This window comes from Cyprinus carpio, chromosome A10 (genome assembly GCF_018340385.1).
Source record: "Cyprinus carpio isolate SPL01 chromosome A10, ASM1834038v1, whole genome shotgun sequence".
Lineage (NCBI taxonomy): Eukaryota > Metazoa > Chordata > Actinopteri > Cypriniformes > Cyprinidae > Cyprinus > Cyprinus carpio.
The window spans coordinates 20385037-20409317 of NC_056581.1; the positions used below are offsets into that span (position 1 = coordinate 20385037).

Consider the following 24281-nt stretch of genomic DNA (forward strand, 5'->3'; position numbering starts at 1 on the left):
TGTACATCACAGATGGCGCCCGCTTCATTTCACTTGGCATATTCTGCTGAAGTTATTTTCTATCTTCCATCATTTGTTTGTGCCATTATGTTTCTCAGCTCAAACAAACACATATATATTATTTTTTTTCTGCTTTTTTTCTTATCTAATATAGTATAGGTTCATTGTTTTTATTATTATTGTTGTTGAAGTGGTGTTATTTTAGCATCAATGAGATACTATTAATGTTTGTTAATATTTTATATATATGAAGAGTTCATTTGCAAAAACAGATAACTCCATTTTTAACACTTTTTCCAGTTAATCTCAATCAAACTGCAGTTGGGTTATTTTGATTAGGTTAAAAAATTACAGCTAACACAATAAAAATGTGATTACATAGTAAAAAACATGATTTTTGAAAATTCTTTTTTTTTTTTTTTGCTTTTAAATAATTTTCAGATATATAATTTTTTTTTTTTGCTTTCATGTTAATTTTAGTTAAAGTTTAGGTTTTTATTTTTGATTTTTTTTTTTTTTTTTTTTAATTTTTATATAGTTTGCATTGGCATTTTATCATTGCATGATACCTTCTTACTATCTGTTTTTTGTACATTTATATGTCCACAAAGCTAATTTCAGCATGCATCTTTAGGTTTATAGGTTCATAAAAACATGCATTCATAATTGTGTGAAATCATATCACATCGCTCTGAATGTGACAGCCGTCTGCTGCTCAAATCAAAGCGGTTCGCTGTCTCTCGTTCTCTCTCCGCGCAGCATTGCGGAGGACGGGAGGAAAGATTCAGGCACGTAATGAGAAGAATAACAAGTCAGGAATGAAATTACATGGATCACGCAATGCAATAAGAGCTCTTTCTCTCTTGGAGAGCGTAAACAGGACGCCGCAGGGCCGTGAACAGCACGCTTTCAGAGCTGCAGGTCCGCCGTTAATGACATCCTGCACATTCGCAGCGGCAAATAACCAACTGGCCTTCTGGGTAATTACATCCAGAGAGAGAGGATGCTGAATGTATGTGCAAATAAAAGAACACAATGCAATTGATTTCAGTCCGTTCTGCCGTTAAAGAAGTTGCTGAAGTGCCAGTGTTTGTACGGAGCTCAAGCGTCACGTCCACAGACGCTGATGGGTCACGATAACGTCTGAAACTTGAGAGGCGCGCAGAATTCGTTCTGAAGCTGTTCACTGATGATATCTGCTTCTGTAGAGCCACACGAGGGATTTCATCTTAGTTCTGAGAACGTGTTTTAGAGCAGAATTCACACTGAAGAATTGCACTACCCATAAACCTGAAAAAACATGAAGCATTGCAGATGACATAACAGCTTTACTCTTAGACAGCTTTATATATTTGTGTACTGTACACTACTGTTCAAAAGTTTGAGTCCGGTAAGATTTTTAATGATTTTGTAGTCTCTTCTGCTCACCAAGGCTGCATTTATTTGATCAAAAATGTTAAATATTATTATAATTTAAAACAGCTGTTTTCTATGTGAATATCTGTTAAACTGTTATTTATTTCTGTGATGCGCAGCTGTATTTTCAGCATCATTACTCCAGTCTTCAGTGTCACATGATCTTCAGAAATCATTCTAATATGATGATTTGCTGCTCAAGAAACATTTCTGATTATTATCAATGTGAACACAGTTGTGCTGCACAATATTTTTGTTGTGAAACTGTGATGCATTTTATTTTTCACGACGTTCACAGATGATACTAATAGAAAAGTTCAAAAGAACAGCATTTTTTGGAAATTGAAATCTCTTTGTAAATTAGAAATGTCTATTACTGACACTTTTGATCACCGTGTCTGCATCCTTGAGATTGATAAAAATTTATTTTGTATGTCACAGATGAATAGAAAGTTCAAAAGAGCAGTGTTTATTTGAAATAGAAATAGTATTTATTTCTGTAGTTAAGTAGCTTGAATTTTGTATTTTTTGTTTATGATTTTCATGCATCATTCATGAGATGAGTGGTTCATTGGATCCGATTTCTTCTTCAAAGTTAATAATGCTGTGATTCATCTCAGATCTGCTTCGTTTGACTCTTGAAATCCCTGTGGAGAGAGTGAATGTTAGAAATGCTTTCAGAAGCAGAGAAGTGGGCGGCTGCTCTTTGGCTCCGTTCTGAGCGGTGGGCAGGTTTGGAGAGGTGTGTGTGTGTGTGTGTGTGTCTGTGAGTGTATGTCTGTGTGTGTGTGTGTGAGTGTGTGTCTGTGAGTGGGTGAGTGTGTGTCTGTGGAGTGTATGTCTGTGTCCTGTGTCTGTGTCCTGTGGTCTGTGTGTGTGTGTGTCGTGTACCTGTGTCTGTGTGGGGTGTGTGTGTGTGTGTGTGTGCCTGTGTTGGTGTGTTGTGACTAGGAGTGAGAGTGTGTGTTGTGCTGTGAGTCTGTGTGTGTGTCATGGTCTGTTGGTGTGTTGTGTGTGTCGTGTGTTTGTGTACATCTATGTGTGTGTGTGTGCGGTGTCTGTGTGTGTGTGTTGTGTGTGTCCTGTGTTTGCTGTGTGTGTGTGTGTGTGCTGTGTGTGTGTGTGGTGTGTGTGTTGTCTGTGGTGTGTGTTGTGTGGTGTCCTTGTGTGTGTATGGTGGGTGTGTTTGTGGGTGTCCCTTGGTCTTTTTGTTTTTGTGGGTGTGGTCGTGTTTTGTTTTTTGATTGTTGTGGGTCTATGTCCTGTGTGTTTGTCGTGTGTGTGTGTGTTGTGTGTGTGTTTGTGTGTGTCTGTGTCTGGGTGTGTTGTGTGTGTGTGTGTGTGTGTGTGTCTGTGAGTGTGTGTTGTGTGTGTGGTGTGTGTTGTGTTTGTGTGTCTGTTTGGGTGTGTGGTCTGTGGTGTCTGTGTCCTGTTGTGTGTGTGTGTGTGGGGTGTGGTGTGTGTGTGTGTGTGTTTTTGTGTGTCCTTTGTCTGTGTCTGTGTGTTGGTGTGGGTGTCTGTTTGGTGCGTGTGTGTGTGTGTGTGTGTGTCTGTGTGTGTGTGTTGTTTGGTGTCCTGTTCTGTGTGGTGTGTGTGTGTTGTGTGTGTGTGTGTGTGTGTGTGGGGTCTGTGAGTGTGATTTTAATTTTATAATGAATATTATTATAATTACCCTATATATATATATAGTATATATAGAATATATATAGATAATTAATTTAAATAATGTTTCAATGATGTGTGATATTGAATAATATTAATTTTTCATTTAATATTGAAAGGTATATTTTCATATTTATTTAATATATTACCGCAGTCAGTAGTTATTTTAATGATTTCTTATACCTCGTTATATACTAATACAAAATGGTTATCTATATCACATAATATTTTAATATTAATGCATCAATGTATGCATGTCTGTGTGTGATTTGTGTCTGTGTGTGTGTGGTGTTCTGTGGTTGTGGTCTGTGTGTTGTGTCTGTGTCTGTGTGTGCGTTTTTTTTATGTCTTTGTCTGGTGTGTGTGTGTGTGAGAGTGTGGTTGTGTGTTGTGTGTCTGTGTGTGTGTGTGTGTTGTGTGAGTTTGAGAGTGTGAGTGGGTGTGTCTGTCCCTGTCTGTCTGTGGCTGTGGGTGTCTGTGTTTTGGCCTCCATGTATGTCCTGTTGTGTGTGTGTGTGGGGTGTGTGTGTGTGTGTGTATCATGAAGTCTGTGGGGGTGTGTCTGGTGTCTGTGTGTGTATGTGTTGTGTGTGTGTGCGTATCGGGTCTGTTGGTGTGGGGTGTGTGTGTGGTTGTTGTGTGTGTGTGTGTTTCTGTGTGTGTGTGTGTTCTGTGTGGTTGTGTGGGTGTGTGTGTGTGTGTGTATGTGTGTGTGTGTGGTGTGTGGGTTGAGTGATTGAGTGGTGGGTGTGTATGTGTCTGTGTCTGTGTGTGTGGTCTGTGTGTGTGTCTGTGGGTGTGTGTGTTGTGTGTGTGTGTGGTCGTGTTTGTCTGTGTGTGTGTGAGTGTATGTCTGTGTGTCTGTGTGTGTCAGGATCCTGTTGTGTGTGTGTGTGGTGTGTGTCAGGTAGTGTTATGTTGGGTGTGTCTGTGTGGGTTGTGTGTGTCTGAGTGTGTGTGTGTGTGTTGGTGTGTGTGTGTGTGATCTGAGTGTTATCTGTGTGTCTTAGTGTTTGTGAGTGGAGAGAGAGAGTGGTGTGTGTTTGGTGTGTGTGTTTGTGTGTGGTGTGTGTGTGGTGTGTGTGTGTAGTGTGTGTGTCTGTCTGTGTGAGTGGTGTGAGTGAGTTTGTCTGTCTTCTGTCCAGAGGAGAGTGGTGTGTGTGTGTGTGTGTGTGTGTGTGTGTGTGTCTCTCACTTAGTCCCTCCAGAACGACACTCACGCGAATCAGGCGCTAAAGAAACACATCCATTACACTGATGAACTGTTTTAATGTGACTGCTGCTCCGTCCGTCTGACTCCTTCCTGTCTGATTCTCTCTCTTAGAGGCATTGGAATGAGTCTAGATTTTATAAGCAAAAATCTGTATAAATATACATCTAAATACAGGCTTAATATTACTATCATATCTTTTTAATTTTATAAAGGATATTTTATCAAAATTATCAATATTCCTAATATGTTTTAATGCTATTTAGTTATAAGCACTATGATGTATTTTATAATAAATACTTTATTTAACAATATTACGATTACGGATTATATTAATAAAATAACATTCTATAAATAAGGTTTGTGTTATATAATATTTTAACATATAATTAAATGTAATATTCAATAATACACAGTATATAAATAAAATGTTTTATTATTCACAGCATTTAAAATTTATTTCATATATCACCCAGCTCCAGTTATTTATATATTTAGTATACATCCTTATATAATCATCTAAAATATATCGAATATTCACAGCATATTTAATAAAAATCTAATAGTATAAAATATTTTAGATTTTTTTATAGTTTTATTTATGCATATATAATTGTATTTACTCATTTTACAACACACATTATTTATTTATGTATTTATTTATTTATTTAGCTGCTTCCTTTTTGTAACTCAAATGAAGGTGTTTTCAAGAGGTCTGTGAACGCTCCCAACAGAAGCAGACGCTCGTGTCTGTTCCAGTGTGTTTGTATGGAGATGTGTGGTGATCGTTTATTAAACGGGAAACCGTGTCTCCCGCAGCAGATGGAGTTCAGAGCGACGCAGAGTTCAGAGTGAGTGTTTGATCCGCCGGGTTTTGTCATCCGCGAGAACAATCTGATTATGCACCTGGATTATGCTGTAATGTAATCGTCTATTGTCGTCCCGAGTTTGTTTTCTCGTCCACATTTGTTCTGTGCTTCCCTCGTGAACAAACGCTTGTATATTTAACCACGGTACTTCTGCAACTAATTGTTTCCAGCTTTTCTTCAGCGTTTCTTTGACGGCGTTTCTGTAGCTGGAGGATTAGTGACATTTTATCTTCTGGAAATGATCGTAATTACACTCCTGATAATCTGAGATTAGCGTCTGTCTTTGTCTTTTTACATGATGAGTTTGTGCTCATCTGATTATGAAGTGACTGAAGAGACTCGGTGGATGTTAGTCCTAAATGTAATCACAAATGCACGAGAGGAAATCATTATAATTAAAAAAAAGTTTTTTTTTTTTTTTTTTTTTTTTTTTTAGTTTTTAATGTAAGTAAAATGTAGTAAAAATCAAGGCATGATTTTTCTTCTCAAAATTAATTGGGACAAATATTTTAAAAAATGATTATTTTTATTTATAATGATATTATTAATAATTACTATATATATATATATATAGATATTGTATATATATATATATATATATATATATATATATTTCAATATATACTATATTTAATTAATTTAAATAATGTTTAATATGTGTGATATTGAATAATATAATTCAATTTAATATTGAAGGTATATTTCATATTTATTTAATATATTGCCCAGGTCTAGTTATTTGTAATATTTCTTATACATCTTTATATACTAATACAAAATGTATCTAATATTCACAGTATATTTAATATGCAATTATACATATATTAAATAATATAATATTTTTATGTAATGTTTAATATTTTTTTTATTTTTTGTTTAATATTTTTATGATTATTGTTATAATATTATTTTATTTTTTTTTCACATCGTATTTCATGTTTATTTAAGTATATATATTTTTTTATTGTGATATTAAATGTCATATTAATTATAAACATTATAAATATATTTAATAATAATAATATTTATTTAAATAACGTTTAATAGTTTATTTATATACTATTTAGAACATATAATGATATGAAATGAATATATCCAGAGGGAAGTAATCAGCAGACTCTCGATCCAGTTGGAAAGTTCTTCTAAACTATATATCCAGAGGGAAGTAATCAGCAGACTCTCGATCCAGTTGGAAAGTTCTTCTAAACTCGCTTCAGGAAGTCCACGTCTGCGGCGGCTTCTGTTGTCGACAGATGAATCCTCAGCCTTTATGACTCGGTTTGGAGATCTGGCGAGGGCTTCTGGGTAATTCAGATGAATCATCTCGTGTGACTGAGTTATTCACATATGCTCCCCTTCTCTCTGCGCTTCTACTGCACTAAATCAAGAGCGGAAACCACAAACAAAACAGTCATTTCAAATTTCACAAAATAATACTCCATACGGGCCGATATTTGTGTGTTTACTCTGAAACGGTGACTGCATTTCAGCCAGAGAAACCATCATTTTGATAAAAGAATCATTGTGTCAACATAGATTCACAATTTTATAGGAAAACATAGTAAAAATGAGGTTAAAACTCATCCTGAAAAAACAAAAAAAAAAAAAAAAAAAAAATATATATTATATATATATATATATATGATGAATAAAAATAATATTTTATATATAAAAAATAACCAATATTCACTATATATTTAATTATTAATATATCACTGTATATCATAATAAATATATCATATTTATTTATATAATGTTTAATATTTATTATATTATTATATTATATATTATAATTGTAATTAATATTCACAGTATTAATTAATCTTTATTTAATATATTGCCTGGTTCTAGTTATTTATATCATGTGTATTATAAATCCTAATAAAATAAAAAAATATATCATTTTTAAAATATATTCTATGGCTCTAATTTTAGAGCTGCAGTGATCGTTATAAATATTATGTGTAGTAATGTAGTATGTATTATTTTAGATTTGTTAAACTAGTGTATTCTATATATGTATTATATATATAGAGATAATTTCCAAAAATCACAGTATATGTATTATTTATATATTATATAGTCCATATCTGTATCATCAGAACAGAACCGGCAGTGAGGATGTCATTATAAATATAATATTTAGTAATGTGGTATTTATTTATTTTGATACTATAATGTGTCCATTATGCACTGTATATTTGATATGTATTTAATATTGAGCGTAAGAGCAGGAGGTCATTATTGGTTTAGTTTTTCTGCTTCCTCACAAGCGGGTGACGCTCTTTTTCATGACCCTGTTTTCCGGCGGCTGTCTTCTCGAGCTCATAAAATGGACTTGAATGGCTGCAGAGAAAGAGCTCTGTGTTTTCATTTCTTCTTTTCTTTCCGCTGCCTCTCGAAGGCTCTCGTCAGAGCCACAGATAAAGACGGGGTTCAGAGGTGACGCTCACACCGTTGCCATGACAGCCGCGCTTTCATTCAGGCGGCGCTCGGGAAGCCGCGGTCCTGCAGAGTCGTGTGGTGAAGGCCCACAGCGCTCTGAGAATAGACTCGTCCAGGGAGATGCCAGAGGATTGGAAACTATCTTCAGTGGAGATGAAAACCGGCCCGCTGCGGTCCACGGCTATTGTGCTGCGCTTCGGGAGGCTTTAAAAGAGCCAGTTCAGCCAAAAATGAAAATACTGCCAGAGCTCTGCTCCAAAACCTTGAGAATGACTGTATTCTGTAAAACAGAGAAGGAGATGTTTAGCAGAATGTTCATGCTGCCTTATATATATATATATATATATATATATATATATATATATATATATATATATATATATATATATATATATATATATATATATATATTTATATATTTATATATATTTATATGTATATTTACATTTAGCAGACACTTTTATCCAAAGTGACTTATTGAAGACAATAGAGGCAATACCAACAAAAGAGCAATAATATGTAAGTTCTGTGACAAGTCTTTTTATAATAAAAAAAAAGAAAACCAAGGAAATATAACAGAAAAGGTATAGGGAACGTTAGTGTTAGAGTCTTTTTTTTAATAAGAATATAACAAGTCAAAAGAATAGAAAATGCTAGTGTTAAAGGGTCATTTTATAATAAATAAAAAGAAAACAAGAAGATAGAATAGAAAAAGAATTTGTTTTATTTAAAAAAAACAATTATATTATATTATTGTTTTTATGATTATTGTATTTATTAAAATGACATTAAAATTCAACATTACATATGTATATAATAAACATACATACATAGGCAATTTTTATTTTTAAAATGCATTATTAATTATGTAATGTTTGAGATTAATTTGTCATATTCTTATATTATTTCAGATCATTCACTTGATTTATATTATGTATATGTATATTTAATTCTTTATTTTATTTTTTTTTTTTTTGTTTTATTTTATTTTTCTTGTTGTATTATTTTATTTAAAAAAAGGTTTTTTTTTTTTTATTTTTTTTATTTTATTTTAACATGAGGGTTAGTCAGTGAAGCCAGAACTTTGATTTATATTATGTATATGTATATTTTAATTCTTTTTTCCTTTTCTATTCTATTCTATTCTATTCTATTCTATTCTATTCTATTTTAAAGGGTTAGTCAGTGAAGCCAGAACTATTCTGTAAGTTTTTGGTGACGCAAACACTATAAGCCAGAATCTCAGTATTGATATTTTGGGAATATTATGATTCTCAGAATAGAAGCATGGATTTTTCATTGTTTGTGCTGGATGCTGGCAGGTCAGTATTTATTAGGTCCGTGACCTTTAACCTTTCGCCGCAAAAACACCCTCCCTATGATAAGGAACAAGAAAACAGAGGAAGACCCCATTTTAAAGATCAGCTTCTCATGAAGTGCATTTTAACTCAGCGACATCATCCTAACTTCATCTCAGATTGCTTTCAGAAAATGTAGATTGCAGGTAAGAGTTTAGATCGATTAAAATGAGCTCCAGATCCTTCGATAGAGGAATCCTTTTTGAGCTCATATTGAGATTACAGACTGCACAGACATTGGACACTGCGGTGTGTCCAGAAGTCATGGGTTACTGTCGAGTGAGGCACAGCCGACGTCTTGTCCTGTCATATATGAGGAGGGACGTGTCTTGGTCTGTTTTCTCATTAGTCTGCAGTTTGTAGGGGTTCGTTATAGAGAGCGCGTCTGGGATAGGGAGCTAGTCTGTTTTTTTCCAAAATGAGTGCATTTCATATACTGAACACTTATGCCAGTATTAATGAAGCCATCGTTGAAGACGTGTGGCATGGAACATTTACCACGCGAAAAAGTGTGATTATAAAATGAAGAAGACGTGGATGTGTTTACACTTCTGATTTTGTGTGTTTTAATGGCATGGCTGCCTCGAAAGCAGATTTTTACAACGTTTTTAATAATCATTTGAAATGTTGCGCTATTGCCATTTAAGTCACTTCAGCTATCAGAAGAAACAGAGAAAAGTTGAATATGCCCAATAAATGATATAATGCCCAACTGTGACAGTATGAATAATATCATGGTTTGTTTGATGCTTTTTGAAAAGCTAGTCTACTTCTGACCTCAGCAGTGTCTGCATTTATTTGATCAGAAATACAGTAAAAAATAGTGAAATATTATTACTAATTTAAAAACAGCTGTTTCTCTGTGAAATTCGCTAAGTTTAATTCTGATGTGATGCTGCAGCTGTATTTTCAGCATCATTACTCCAGTCCTTCAGTGTCACATGATCTTAAGAAATCATGTCTATATATGATGATTGGGCTGATGCTCAAGAAACATTTCACTTGATTATTATCAATGTTGAACACATTGTGCCCCTTTTTTTTTTTTGTTTTTTTTTTTTCGGCTGCCCCCCCCCACAGATATTTTTTGTGGAAACTGTGAGAGCATTTTATTTTTCAGGATTCACAGATGATTACGAAAGATCACAAAGAACAGCATTTATTTGAAATAGAAATCTTTTTGGAGCATTATTAAATGTCTTTACTGCACTTCATTTTGATCAATTTCAGGCATTCCTTGATGAATTTATGTTTGCGTTAGTAGTATTCCTTAGTTATATTTAATACTGAAGTATTCATGTCTTACTGACCCCTATTTTTTATTTTATTTTTAATTTTGTATATTTTGTGCATTAAAGCATTAAATCAAGAATTATTTAATTGAAGGTGCTTGTTATAGAATAAATTCATAATAATTGAACGCATATGTAATAGTATTATAGTATATTATATATTTTTAATCAGAATAAATAAAAAGTGAATAAAAATAAGGTAATAGCTTGAAAACTATCAGATAAATCAGACCAGTACAGATAACTCTTGACAGAATTAGTCAGTGATAGTGTCGTGCTTTCCCTCGTGAAATAACAACAGCGCTCTGGATCTCTGTTGTTTTTCTTGTGTTATTATTTTCTGTGGAATGGATCTGAGCGCTTCACGACTCAACAGGGTTTTTGTTTTTGTGTGAAATGCTTCCTAATAAGCTGTAATAATGTCTTGTGGCACGTGAATAATTCACAGAGATCGGGTAGTCGCTTTGCATCCGCCGCCCTCTGAAATCTGAGGATCGTGAACCTGCTTTTACTGTCCTCTTTTCATTTGTACGCTTCTTCACTCCTTCATCTCGGCTGGATCTCATCATTGCTGCGTTTGCCGAACTAGTTTATCAGGACTTGTTTTGGCAACAAAACCAGTGTGTGTGAAGAGAATCGCAGGGACGGCCCTTCGATCTGCCAAAGTCCTCCTGTTTCTGATCAGACTGGAAGATTATTTAAAACCGCTGCTCGTCATTTAAAGCACTGTAATTTACTGCCCGCTTACATTAAATATTAATGCAGGTTTTTCCTTCATCCCCGATCACAACAGAGACATCTAACGTCTCCAACACACACACACACACACACACACACACCACACACACACCACACACACACACACCACACACACACACCCACACACACACACACACACACACAGCTGCACTCCAAAGTAAATTGATGTCAGCTTCTTTTGATGGAGCCACAAACAATAATTGGACTGCCGAATGCTTCTGCCTGTATTGCTGATAATATAGAACTTGTATTAATTTCCATTCATGAATATGAGCGCAGGAGGCTATCTGATAATCAGCGTCAGCGGCTGGTGTCACTTCAGACGCCGCGTCTGTCCTCAACCAGATCATCTATCCTCTAGTGTTTATATAAGGATCTGCTCAGACCTTAACCCTGTTTATTCAGCAAACGATGCATTAAAACCCGAACAAAAGACGTTTTATAATGCCACAAAAGATTCTGTTTCAAATAAACTTGTTCTTCTGAAATTTCTGTTCATTTGTGAATCCTGAAAAAAAAAATTTTTAACAATGCTATCCGTTTTCCACTCAAATATTGTGCAGCACAAACTGTTGTCAACATTGATAATAATCAGAAATGTTTCTCGCCAGCAGCAAATCAATCATATTAGAATGATTTCTGAAAGATCAATGTGACACTGAAGACTGGAGTAATGATGCTGGAAAATACAGCTGTGCCACATCACCAGAAATCAAATTACACTTTAAACAGATATTCACATAGCAAAACAACTGTTTTAAAATTTATCATAATATTTCATATTTTTACACGTATTTTTTTTTATCAAATAATGCCAACCCTGATGAGCAGAAGGAGATGTTTTTAAGAAACAATACAAAAATCTGCATGCCAAATCTTGTTGTGAACAGTAGCTCACATCTCCTTCATAACCCACACACATAGCAACCGTAATATCAATGCACCTGGACAAACCACACTCTTATCGTCATTGTGCTGGTGAGTTTTGCATGACTCACATTTACCCTTTCCTATCCTTCCTTATTTCTTCTCTTCATTTTCTATGCCACCTTTCTGAGGAGAGATGACGGAGAAAACACTTTTGACGACTGACATGTAGGCAAATTATACTTCCGTGAATAGATGTGCAATTACTGCTCTGAATGTCTCGCGAGACAATTCAGACGATGAACGAGCGTCTGTGTGGGTGAAAGACGGTGATAGGATAGCGAGGGAGAGAGAGAGAGACAGGGTGCCCCGTGAACTGCGTGTGGTATTGGCTGATCTTCAGCACAGATGCACACCTGAACTGCAGCTCACAGACACTACATTCACTCACGAGTTATCACCCTTAAACTAAGCTTAAAACCAGAAAAAAACATGTTTAAAATATAAATAATAAAACATGAAAAATGTATGATGATAAAAATAAACATGATATTATTTATTTTAATAATACTTCAATTATTAATTATTTATAATAATATAATAAAATATATAATAATAAAATACTTACTTGAAATAAAAATATTTTAAAAATTAGTTGCACTAAAAATTACTAATATTAGTTATTAGAAGTAGTAAAATAATTACTAAAACTTTAATTATTAAAATTAAAAAAAAAAAAAAAAATTAAAATTAATTGTAATATATATAATAAAACTTTGTAAGAGTATGGCCTGGGAGACATAAAAAAGATTTAAAACTAAAAGAAGACAAAAAATGACATAAACTTAATATAGATATAAGTATACTATATCTATAATATATATATATATATATATATTATCTCTATATAATATATATATTAAAATATATAAGTCAATATATATATATAATCTATATATATAAGATATATATAGTATAGTTATTAAATGAAAAAATAGTATAGAATAGAAAATAAAAAGATGTTACTAACATGATCTGAAACAAAAAAGAATCTGAAAAAAAGGTTACTTAAAATAAAAATTATAATTTATTTTTTTTTTAGTTTAGTTGGTGATGTTTTTTTTATGAATTGTATTGTTTTTTTGTTTTTGAAGTAAAATATTAAATATACTTTATTTTTAAGTTAGTTGCCGCGGTAATGTTTCTAAAATGACTAGTATTAGTTTTAACAGAAAAAATATAAACAAAACTAATTAAAAATATTTTAAATAAAAATAGATAATAGGACGGCTATCACTTTAGCATTTTTGGGTTTATTCTTAACACTTTGTTTATTTTTGAGTTTACTTTTAGCTTTTATTGATTTTGAGTTATTTTAGATTTTTTATTTGAATATATGACGCTAAACATTCTAGTGTTAATTTCGTTACAACGAAAACTATGATGAAAAAAAATGTTAGTTTTTCACATGATCCTTCAGAAATCATTGTAATATGCTGATCTGCATAGCTCAAAAACAGAAAAAAAAAGAAATAAATTCAGTAAATTGCCAAGGCAACATTTCTAAAATTATTATTATGATTATTATTATTATTATTTAGAATTAATATTATTTGACATCCAAATATGTGTTTTCCCATTTTAACAATAAATGTATTATTATAACTTCTTCTTCTTTTTTTTTTTATTTTTTATTTAATTAATTATTTTTTTTGATAGTTAATTTTTTTTTTTGATATTAAATTTTAAAATTAGAAGGAAAATGTTTAATTGTCATGGAAAAGATGTCAGAAGTCAATGAAGCTTCTTTATCGTCATGCAAAACAATTTGCAGTGGTTTTCTGTTGATTTCTGTGTGATTTTACACACTTTCATGAGATTCACTCATTGGCGTAGTACAGAGTGACAACTTAATGAATGTGTGTCTCTGGGGACGAACAGACACTCGGGTCCCTCAGGGGCCCCTCAGGGGCCGACGGCTGATCGAACGTAATTTATTTAATGAGGAAATAGTTGCTTCGTAAATCTTTTGTATATAAACACTCAGTCGGATTATTGTGTTTTTTTATTTTGTTTTTTTTTTTAGTTTTTTGGGGGCATAATATAATCACCTCAGGCCGAGAGCCCAGTGGATTTGTGGGTAATCTGCATTGATTTTGTTGTCTTCTGCGTCTCTCAATAGCAGCGTTTCTCTGATTACATCACAGGATTGAACGATAAAGACACATCAACTCAATTGAATGGCGTTTGCAGGGTGTCTGCGTTTGTCGGTTCGGTTTGCTCTTGTTCCGTCCGCATATATATAAAAAAAAAAAAAAAAACACACACACACACACACACGCACACACATGGCCAACTCATTAAACATTAATAAACCGTAATGGAAGACGATAAAAAGGAAAACTGTGCAATCATATGCAATACTTAGTTCTTTAATGAGAGCAGGAAGCCATCAAGATTATTTTTAGAGGCAGCATAAATAAAATTATAAGAAATAAATTCATTCATTCTGCGTCTTAATTTCCTTCGCCCGTCAGTGTGTCTCGTTGTTTACTGTGCGTTTACTGCTCATTGATGAGGATTTCAGCTCTCAGATTTCTGCCCAAAATCAGCAGCAAAACAAAATTCAGGTTTTCTGCAGGTTGTGCACCCCCACAAATACAGAGCAGCCGCGCAGATTTCTGCCCAAAATCAGCAACAAAACAAATTCAGGTTTTATTTCCTGCAGGTGACAGCACTCAGTATTTTCACAGTTGATTGGATGCAGAAGACTCCTGTGTTTTATGTAGAAAGTGTGGGTGATGTTGATGTTTGTACTCGAAGCTAGGATTTTGTTTTTATTTTGTTTTTTTTTGCTTTGCTCTGTGGTTGCTAGGTGTTCATTCAGTTATTATTAATTTATTTGTATTAAGGAGTGGTTTGTAGTTGTGATATGTGGAATGCGGGGGTGGTTTAGAGTGGTTAATGGGTAAGTCTATTTAATAATTTAGTATTTAATTTTTTTATTGTTTTTTATATTATATATTTATTTTATATGATATTTATTTATTGATATTGTATTGTTTTTTTTATTATTTCGTTACATTTCTTTTTGCGCATGGTTTATATAAGTGCATAATATTTGTTTTGTACAGAAAAAATTATGTCAGGTAAACAAGAAGAAAAAAAAGGACACAAAAGTCTAAAATAAAATTTAATTAAGATAGAATAATAAAAAATAAAAAACATTATTCATTCATTCATTAATTCCTAAGGTTTTTGGGAGCTGGTTGGTAAGGCGTTTGCTGTGTGGTTGCTAAGGGGAGTATTTAGGTGGTTGCTAGGTGTCTGCTTTTCCCTTTGAAAGAGTCCCTCATTAGGCTCACGGTGAGCGTGATTGGTCGTCGTCTGAATGAAGGAAGATCTGCATGATGGTACAGTCAGTTCAATCAGCTCTAAAACAGTCTCGTTCTCTGCCAATTGTGACCATAACAGAAGCTCCTATATAAAAGAGCATTAAAGCCGTACTACTTGTGTAGCCGTGTTGTACCTCCCATCTAACCTGCGTGACTCTGTCGGGGGGAAATAAAGAGGAACTTGATGTTCGATACTTGACAGCTTTTTGACACACACAATCATACACTTCAGACTTTACTGAAACATAAGCAGAAACCTGGATTAATGGAGTGATGAGCGGATGGACGTCTGTTGTGTGTCTGAGCTCTGTTTGTGTGTGTCTAAGCAGGTGGAGTGGCTGAAGAACCGAGGAGATCATCGACCCGCCGATGACAGGGAACTCTACATCACCATCGACCACAACCGATCATCAAACAGGTCGCGTCTGTCCGACACCGCCCAACTACACCTGGCGTGTCGCCATAGAACATCAGTGGCCCAAACGCGGAGCAGCCCACGGCCACCGTCATCGTCACGGTCAGTCTCCGCACTCACTAACCCAATCAAACAGTGTGTCTTACTTGTATTATAACTGTGAAACGATCACCATCTGATAATTCTGAAACACACACCTGTGAACGCTCACCATCTGTATAAAATAAATACATAACCACCTAGCTGGATTAGTACTCGGAGGATCCATTTGCATTTTAAAGGTCTCCGTTAAGGTGTTTATTATTTCTAACTTCAGTTAGACCTCAAACAGTGAGTGTATTCAGACTTCTGTGTTTAATAAAGAAAACGTACGTGTTGTTTGTCTGTGTTGAGGTCACTGGCACGATGCTAGAGTTGTTTCTAAGGCTTTTGGAGTGGTTTGTAATGCATTGCTGTGTGGTTTCTAGGGGGTTGTTTAGTTTAGTTAAACAGTTATAAACATTATTTATTCAATTTAGTTTAATTTGTTCAATTTATTTTATTTAGATTTATATTTGTATTTATATTATTTGATAAAGTTTTTGGAGTGGTTTTAGTGCATTGCTATGTGATTTCTAGGTGTTTATTTTATTAATATTTTTATTTTGTTCATGTTATTTGTATTGATTTATTTGTATTGTATATTTAATCATTCACTCGTTTGTAGTTTTGGTTCTGTATTTATTATTTAGTTTATATATTATATTTGGTTTTTTATTTTATTTTCTGTGTGTTTCCTAGGTGTGTTATTTTAATTATTTGTTTGTAGTTTATATTATTTTTAGTTTTCCTGAATGTGGTTGTTAGGGTCTTTGTTTTATTTATTTATTTGTTTGTGTTTGTCTGTTGGTATTTTTATTTATTATTTTTATTTGTTGTTTATTATAGGTTTATTTAAGTAGTTGCCATGTGTTTCATTTATGTTATTTGTATTTGATTTATTTTTGATTTATTTATATTTATATTTTTTTTCTATTCTGCACTAAGGATTTTGGAGCAGTGGGTGTGTTTTGATTTTTCTGTTCTTATATTATTGATGAGGTGTTTATATGAAAGGGAATTATTTAGTACTTTTTTATTATTTTATTTATTTTATAATTTCTATTTATTATATTTTTATTTTATGTATTTTTATTTATAAATATATAGTTTAAGGTTTTGAAGTGGAGTGGTTTGTAGTTCACCTTGAAATCCTGATCATCTCTCTGAAGCTTTAATAGTGTGAAGGCAAAAGTCTGCGTCTGAAACTGATGCAGAACATTGACCAGCTGCTTTGGTAGCTTGCGTGTCCTTCAGCGTGTCGCAGTGCATCTTCTCTGAAGTTTCTTTTGTCGGATCTTGCTTTGAAAATCCCTGGAGCTGGAAAATGTTCCTCTTAAGAACAGAAAGCTGCGCTGACAAGCTGGAAGCGTTTTAACCCGCCGCTGCTGCCTCTGCTTTGAATGTTGAAAGAATAATGCGGTGTATATATTTCCCCATTCCGAACGCAAACGCAACACGTTCACGAGGCTGACGGTTTGTGAAGTGCTCCTCGACAACCTGTGTAGGAGGCCGCAGACGAAGTCTTTCAGGAGCTCTTCAACAAGTGAAACAGCCCACCTGCTGCGATCGCTTGCTGTTTCCCCCCCACGATACAATCCCAGATCTGGCAAGCAGATGTTTGCCTCTCCCGTGCTGTAATAAATTGACTTCTCTTCCTCGTCGTGAGGCTGATGTAATTATGAGTGCTCTCCGCTCTACTCTGAAAAGCAGTTCGTGCCGTAAAGAAACTGCGGCTGCTGGTTGAGGCTGTAATAGGACGGGCCGCTCGAGTGTGACGGGACGCCTCTTTAAATGAACAGTTCAGCTAGAAATGAAAACACTTCATCATTTACTCAAACTCATATTGTGGGCCGGTCAGAACTGAACTGAGAAATGACTTCAGTTCCAGTTCAGCTCCAAATGTGAACTGAAGTGATGCAGAACTGAATGTAAGTAGAAATAAAATGAATTAAAATTCAAAGAAATGTGTACTAATTTTTAAATAGAAAAAGGATTGAAGAAGGATTTGTTTGAAAGGTTTGAAAAGATGGATGGATGGAGGTAAAGATGGATGGATGAAAAGATGGATGGATTAGATGTAAAGTTGGATGGATAGATATTTTGATGAATGGATGAAAAGATGGATGGATGTTTTGATGGATGGATGAAAAGTTGGATGGATGGATGTTTTGATGAATGGATGAAAAGTTGGATGGATGGATGTTTTGATGAATGGATGAAAAGATGGATAGATTAGATGTAAAGTTGGATGGATGGATGTTTGGATGAATGGATGAAAAGATGGATGGATGGATGGATGTTTGGATGAATGGATGAAAAGATGGATGGATGGATGTTTTGATGAATGGATGAAAAGATGGATAGATTAGATGTAAAGATGGATGGATGGATGTTTGGATGAATGGATGTAAAGATGGATGGATGGATGTTTTGATGAATGGATGTAAAGTTGGATGGATGGATGGATGTTTGGATGAATGGATGAAAAGATGGATGGATGGATGTTTTGATGAATGGATGAAAAGAGGATATAGATTAGATGTAAAGAATGGATGGATGGCTGTTTGGATGAATGGATGAAAACATGGATGGATGGATGTTTTGATGAAGGAATGAAAAGATGGATGGATTAGATGTAAAGATGGATGGATGGATGTTTGCTGAATGGGATGTAAAGATGGATGGATGGATGTTTTGATGAATGGATGAAAAGATGGATGGATTAGATGTAAAGATGGATGGATGGATGTTTGGATGAATGGATGAAAAGATGGATGGATGGATGTTTTGATGAATGGATGAAAAGATGGATGGATTAGATGTAAAGATGGATGGATGGATGGATGTTTGGATGAATGGATGTAAAGATGGATGGATGGATGTTTTGATGAATGGATGAAAAAGATGGATGGATTAGATGTAAAGATGGATGGATGGATGTTTGGATGAATGGATGTAAAGATGGATGGATGGATGTTTTGATGAATGGATGAAAAGATGGATGGATTAGATGTAAAGATGGATGGATGGATGTTTGGATGAATGGATTTGAAAAAGATGGATAGATTAGATGTAAAGTTGGATGGATGGATGTTTTGATGAATGGATGAAAAGATGGATAGATTAGATGTAAAGTTGGATGGATGGATGTTTGGATGAATGGATGAAAAGATGGATAGATTAGATGTAAAGTTGGATGGATGGATGTTTTGATGAATGGATGAAAAGATGGATGGATTAGATGTAAAGATGGATGGATGGATGTTTTGATGAATGGATGAAAAGATGGATGGATTAGATGAAAAGTTGGATGGATGGATGTTTTGATGAATGGATGAAAAGATGGATAGATTAGATGTAAAGTTGGATGGATGGATGTTTGGATGAATGGATGAAAAGATGGATGGATGGATGGATGTTTTGATGAATGGATGAAAAGATGGATGGATGGATGGATGTTTTGATGAATGGATGAAAAGATGGATAGATTAGATGTAAAGTTGGATGGATGGATGTTTGGATGAATGGATGTAAAATGGATGGATGGATGTTTTTGATGAATGGATGTAAAGTTTGGATGGATGGACTGGATGTTGTGGATGAATGGATGAAAAGATGGATGGATGGATGTTGTTGATGAATGGATGAAAAAGATGGATAGATTAGATGTAAAGATGGATGGATGGATGTTTGGATGAATGGATGAAAAGTAGGTGGATGGATGTTTTTGATGAATGGCTGATGAACTGGATTAGATGTAAAGATGGATGGATGGATGTTTGGATGAATGGATGTAAAGATGGATGGATGGATGTGTTTGATGATAAATGGATGACAAGATGGATGGATTAGATGTAAAGATGGATGGATGGATGTTTGATGAATGGATGAAAAGATGGATGGATGGATGTTCTGCTTGAATGGATGAAAAGATGGATGGATTAGAGGTAAAGTTGGGATGGATGGATGTTTGGATGAATGGATGAAAAGATGGATGGATGGATGGTTTGATGAATGATGAAAAGATGGATGGGGTTAGATGTTAAAGATGGAGGTATGGGGGGATGGATTTTTGGATGCATGGCTGTAAAGATGGAGGGATGGATGTGTTTGATGAATGGATGAAAAGATGGATGGACTAGATGTAAAGATGGATGGATGGCTGTTTTGATTAGGAATGGTCGAAAAGATGGAATGGATTTAGATGTTAAAGAATGGGATGGCTGGTATGTTTGAATGAATGATGAAAATAGGATTGGATGGTAATGTTTTGAGAATGCGATGAAACGATTGGATAGATTAGATGTAAAGTGATGGATGGAATGGATGGAGTTTGGATGAATAGGATGAAAAGGCTGGTCTATGCTGATGTTTTGATGAAGTGGATGAAAAGATGGATGGATTAGATGTAAAGTGTGATGGATGGCAATGTTTGGATGAATGGATGTAAAGATGGATGGCTGGATGTTGTTGATGAAATGGATGAAAAGATGCGGATGGATTCGATTGTAAAGAGTGGATGGAGTTTTGCTGACATGGATGAAAAGATGGATGGATGGCCGTGTTTTGATGACTGGATATGAAAAGATGGCTAGATTCGATGTAAAGCTGATGGATGGATGGATGTTTGGCTGAATGGATGATATTTAATAGATGGATGGATGTTTTGATGAATGGATGAAAAGATGGATGGAATAGATGTAAAGATGGATGGATGGATGTTTGGATGAATGGATGAAATTTGGATGGATGGATGGATAGACATTTGAAACGCCACCTTTCATACATTTGTTATTAGTTTATATATTTCATAATATTTAATAAATTAACTCTCTTGCTCCACATTAGAAATCTAATTATATTATCTAATTATATATAATTCAGTAAATTCTTCTTCCTGTCATTCCAATTCAGAATACAACCCAAAATTCATTCATTTTATTATTTAATTGATTGTTTTCATATACACCTCAGAACATTCATTCGTTCATTCATCATTTATTTATTTACACACACACAAATAGAAAAGGAGGCTCACAAATACCACAATTTACTTTTTTGATACACTTTAGATCAGTGCTGTCAAACTCACTGCTCCAACACAAACTAGAGGTGTGCACGAACAGTCGAATATATTCAAAAATTCAATCTGCAATAATTATTCGAAAAATATAAATACTATAAAATCTTGCTTTGCTGGTTGTAAATGCAGTAAATCCCTGATAAATCCTGCACACGCAAACTTTGTCAAGTGAAAGTTATCACTAAAATGAGGAATCATATGAAACACAAACATGTCATGACCAGTGCAATGAAGAAAATCAGCGGCACATCACTGCATTTGATGCAAACAGAAGTTAAAATAATAAACACCTTAAAGGGGATCTTTAAATGTGACACCACTCATTTACTCTGCAGACGGCTTTAATGTTAACCGTGTATCCACCAAAGCATTTTTCAATAGTTTCAATAGTTATATTTTTTTTCAAATATTTCAATAGTTTTCATTGGGAGTGCCACTTTTTTTTTTTTTTTGCACATATTGTTTGTTTTCAAAAAAACAAAAAACAAAACACAGTATATGTAATTTATAAGTTTGTTGTGAATATAGCCTGATAAGATGGTGACAAAAATGTTTGTCGTCTTTCTCAGTAAACGTCATTTAAATAAACAAATGTTTGAATGCAATATTTTTGAAAAATGCCCAACACAAACCCTGCAGTTTAGCTCACACTCAGCGCATTAACACAACTTGCACCTCACAACTCTTCCATTCATACATCAGTTTGGACTTTGCACTGTTTGAATTGATGATGATTTAAACAACAGAAAAAGGTCTGATTAGTTCATATGACTTCAGTCACGCTGTCCTGCTGAAGACACAGTCAGCCTGCCAGAGCTTTATTTTGGGCTGAATTACTGCTTTAAGTGTGTTGTTTCAGGATCTGCTCGTGAGCTCATCACTGCTACAGTCACGTCTCTCTCTTCAGCCTCTTGATTGGCGTGGCACTGCTTGATTGAGTCTCAGTGACAGTGTCTGTGTTTACTGAGCGAGTGGCTCATCGTTCATCTGGCTGGTGTTTCCGTCTGTAGTGAACGGCGGCTGGTCGACGTGGACGGAGTGGTCAGTGTGCAGCAGTCCCTGTGGGCGGGGCTATCAGAAGAGGACGCGCAGCTGCACCAATCCCGCGCCTCTGAACGGAGGAGCCATCTGTGAGGGTCAAGGCATCCAGAAACTGGCCTGTAACCCGCTGTGTCCAGGTATGACCACACTTCCTGTGCTGGCCGATGGCCGATAATGCATATGTAGTATAATCATTTGAGCAATTTACAATTCCAGTAGTATAAAAGAAAAAAGAGAGTAAATAAATAGTTTAATAGCATAAATCCTTGTTTCAGGGTTTAAATAATTATATCTCACATTATAGCTCACATTTTCAGTGTTTTCAAACTTATATTATGACTTATTATATTGCATTTATTTTTGCATTTAACTTTTTTCATTTTAAGTTGGTATCAGTATAATAGTTTTAGTAAGTAACAATTTGAGTAACAATATTATTATTATTATTTACATTTTAAACATTTTAATAAATAGGATTAAATAGGATAAATTAATATTTATTTAAACTTTAAAAATCCCACATTTTCAGTGTTGTCTCAAATATTAATTATATTATGTTATATTATATTATGATTTTTTTCCCATTTAACTTATTTAATTGCAAACTATTATGAGTATAATTATTTTAGTAATTTACAACTTGAGTATGCATTAGATTTTTTAAATTAGAAAGATTTAGTAGGATAAATTATAAATAATAATTTATTAAACATTGAACAAATAAAAAAAATGTTTTCAATGTGGTTTCAAACATATATTTATTATATTATATTATATTTTTTAATTTCACTTTTTCCATTAATATTTGTCATGCATAATAATTTGAATAATTTACAGTTAGTATTTGTAAAATAAATATGTTTGAATTGGGTTTATAAATCTTTATTTAAAATGTGGTCTCAAAAATAATCTTCTGTATTATTCTGTTCAATTATATAAAATAAGATATTTAAAAATTGCTTAAAATTTAAACAAACGTAAGTTTTACTGTACAGTTAATAATTAAAAATATTATCGCATATATATATATATCTATTTATCTATATATATATATATATATATATATATATATATATCTATATATATAGATATCTATATCAATTATATATATATATATATATATATATATAGTATATATATATAATATATAATTTTTTTTTTTTTTTTTTGAAGATTTAAAAATAATTGAAAAAGGCAGTGTGTGTTATCCATTGAGAGTGAAGTGAGTAGACTGGCCGGTTGAGTGTGTTGTGGTGTGTTTGCTGCAGTGAACGGTCTGTGGACGGAGTGGAGCAAGTGGTCGACGTGTGGGACAGAGTGCACTCACTGGAGACGGCGCTGGAGAGTGCAGCGCTACGGCCCCAAAACCACCAAAACGGATAGTGGCAACGGGCCTGCTGGGACCTGCGTAAGGGAACGGTGTATTTTGCTGAACAGTTGCCAGTCCAAGAACTGTACGGATGGGCTCTGTATGCAGAGTGAGTGCCACCCTTCCTCATCCTCCTCCTCCTTCACAGCACAGCTACAGGCCTTTTCACCATCCAGAAATACAATATCACTCTAAAAACAGGTCTTATCTTATATATGTGTGACCCTGGAGCACAAAACACAGTCATAAGGGTCAATTTTTTAAATAGAGATTTATACATCATCTGAAAGCTGAATAAATCATCTCTCCATTGATGTATGGATTGTTAGGAGGACAATATTTGTCTGAGATACAACTATTTGGAAATCTGGAATCTGGAGGGAGCAAAAAAAAATTAAATATTGATAAAATCATCTTTAAAGTTGTACAAGTGAAGTTCTTAGCAATGCATATTACTAATCAAAAAATTAAGTTTTTGATATATTTTACGGTAGGACATTTACAAAATATCTTCATGGAACATGATCTTTACTTAATATCCTAATGATTTTTGTCATAAAAGAGAAATGTATAATTTTGACCCATACAATGTATTGTTGTCTATTGCTACAAATATACCTGTGCTACTGATGACTGCTTCTGTGCTGCAGGGGCACACATATATACTCGAGAAACAAAACAGTCTTGTTTCAGGGATGTTTCTGTACTTGTACAGACTGCAGGAGAGCGTGCTCGTGACGGATCGAGTTGAAGTAGAAGTCTGTGTTGAGTGTTTGTTGGTCGTGTGAAACTCTACACACCGTCCAGCTTTCAGCAGCTATATTTAACATAATGATAAGTGATTATATCGTACTTATTACAAAGTTTTTTATTTTTTCTACGTCTTGTATTATTGTTGTTTTTTGTAATAGCGAGGGGAGGGAGGTAAATGACAGGTTTTGAGTCTTTCTCAGCTGTTTTTCGTGTGAAGGCAATTAAACGTGTTGACAAGCACCGTTATGATTCCTCAACTCTTTCAG

At 34.1% G+C, this 24281-nt stretch overlaps 1 protein-coding gene across 1 annotated transcript in view; it reads left to right on the forward strand.

Annotated features, from left to right (window-relative positions):
- The window catches only part of LOC109113099 (netrin receptor UNC5C-like), an 82523-nt gene extending 58473 nt beyond the window's left edge, over window positions 1-24050 (forward strand). The window contains exons 2-4 of the mRNA XM_042765728.1: window positions 21863-22030; window positions 23162-23301; window positions 23913-24050. Of these exons, the coding sequence (XP_042621662.1) occupies window positions 21863-22030; window positions 23162-23301; window positions 23913-24050 (446 nt within the window). The remainder of the gene's footprint in view (window positions 1-21862; window positions 22031-23161; window positions 23302-23912) is intronic.
- Window positions 24051-24281: the final 231 nt, after the last annotated feature.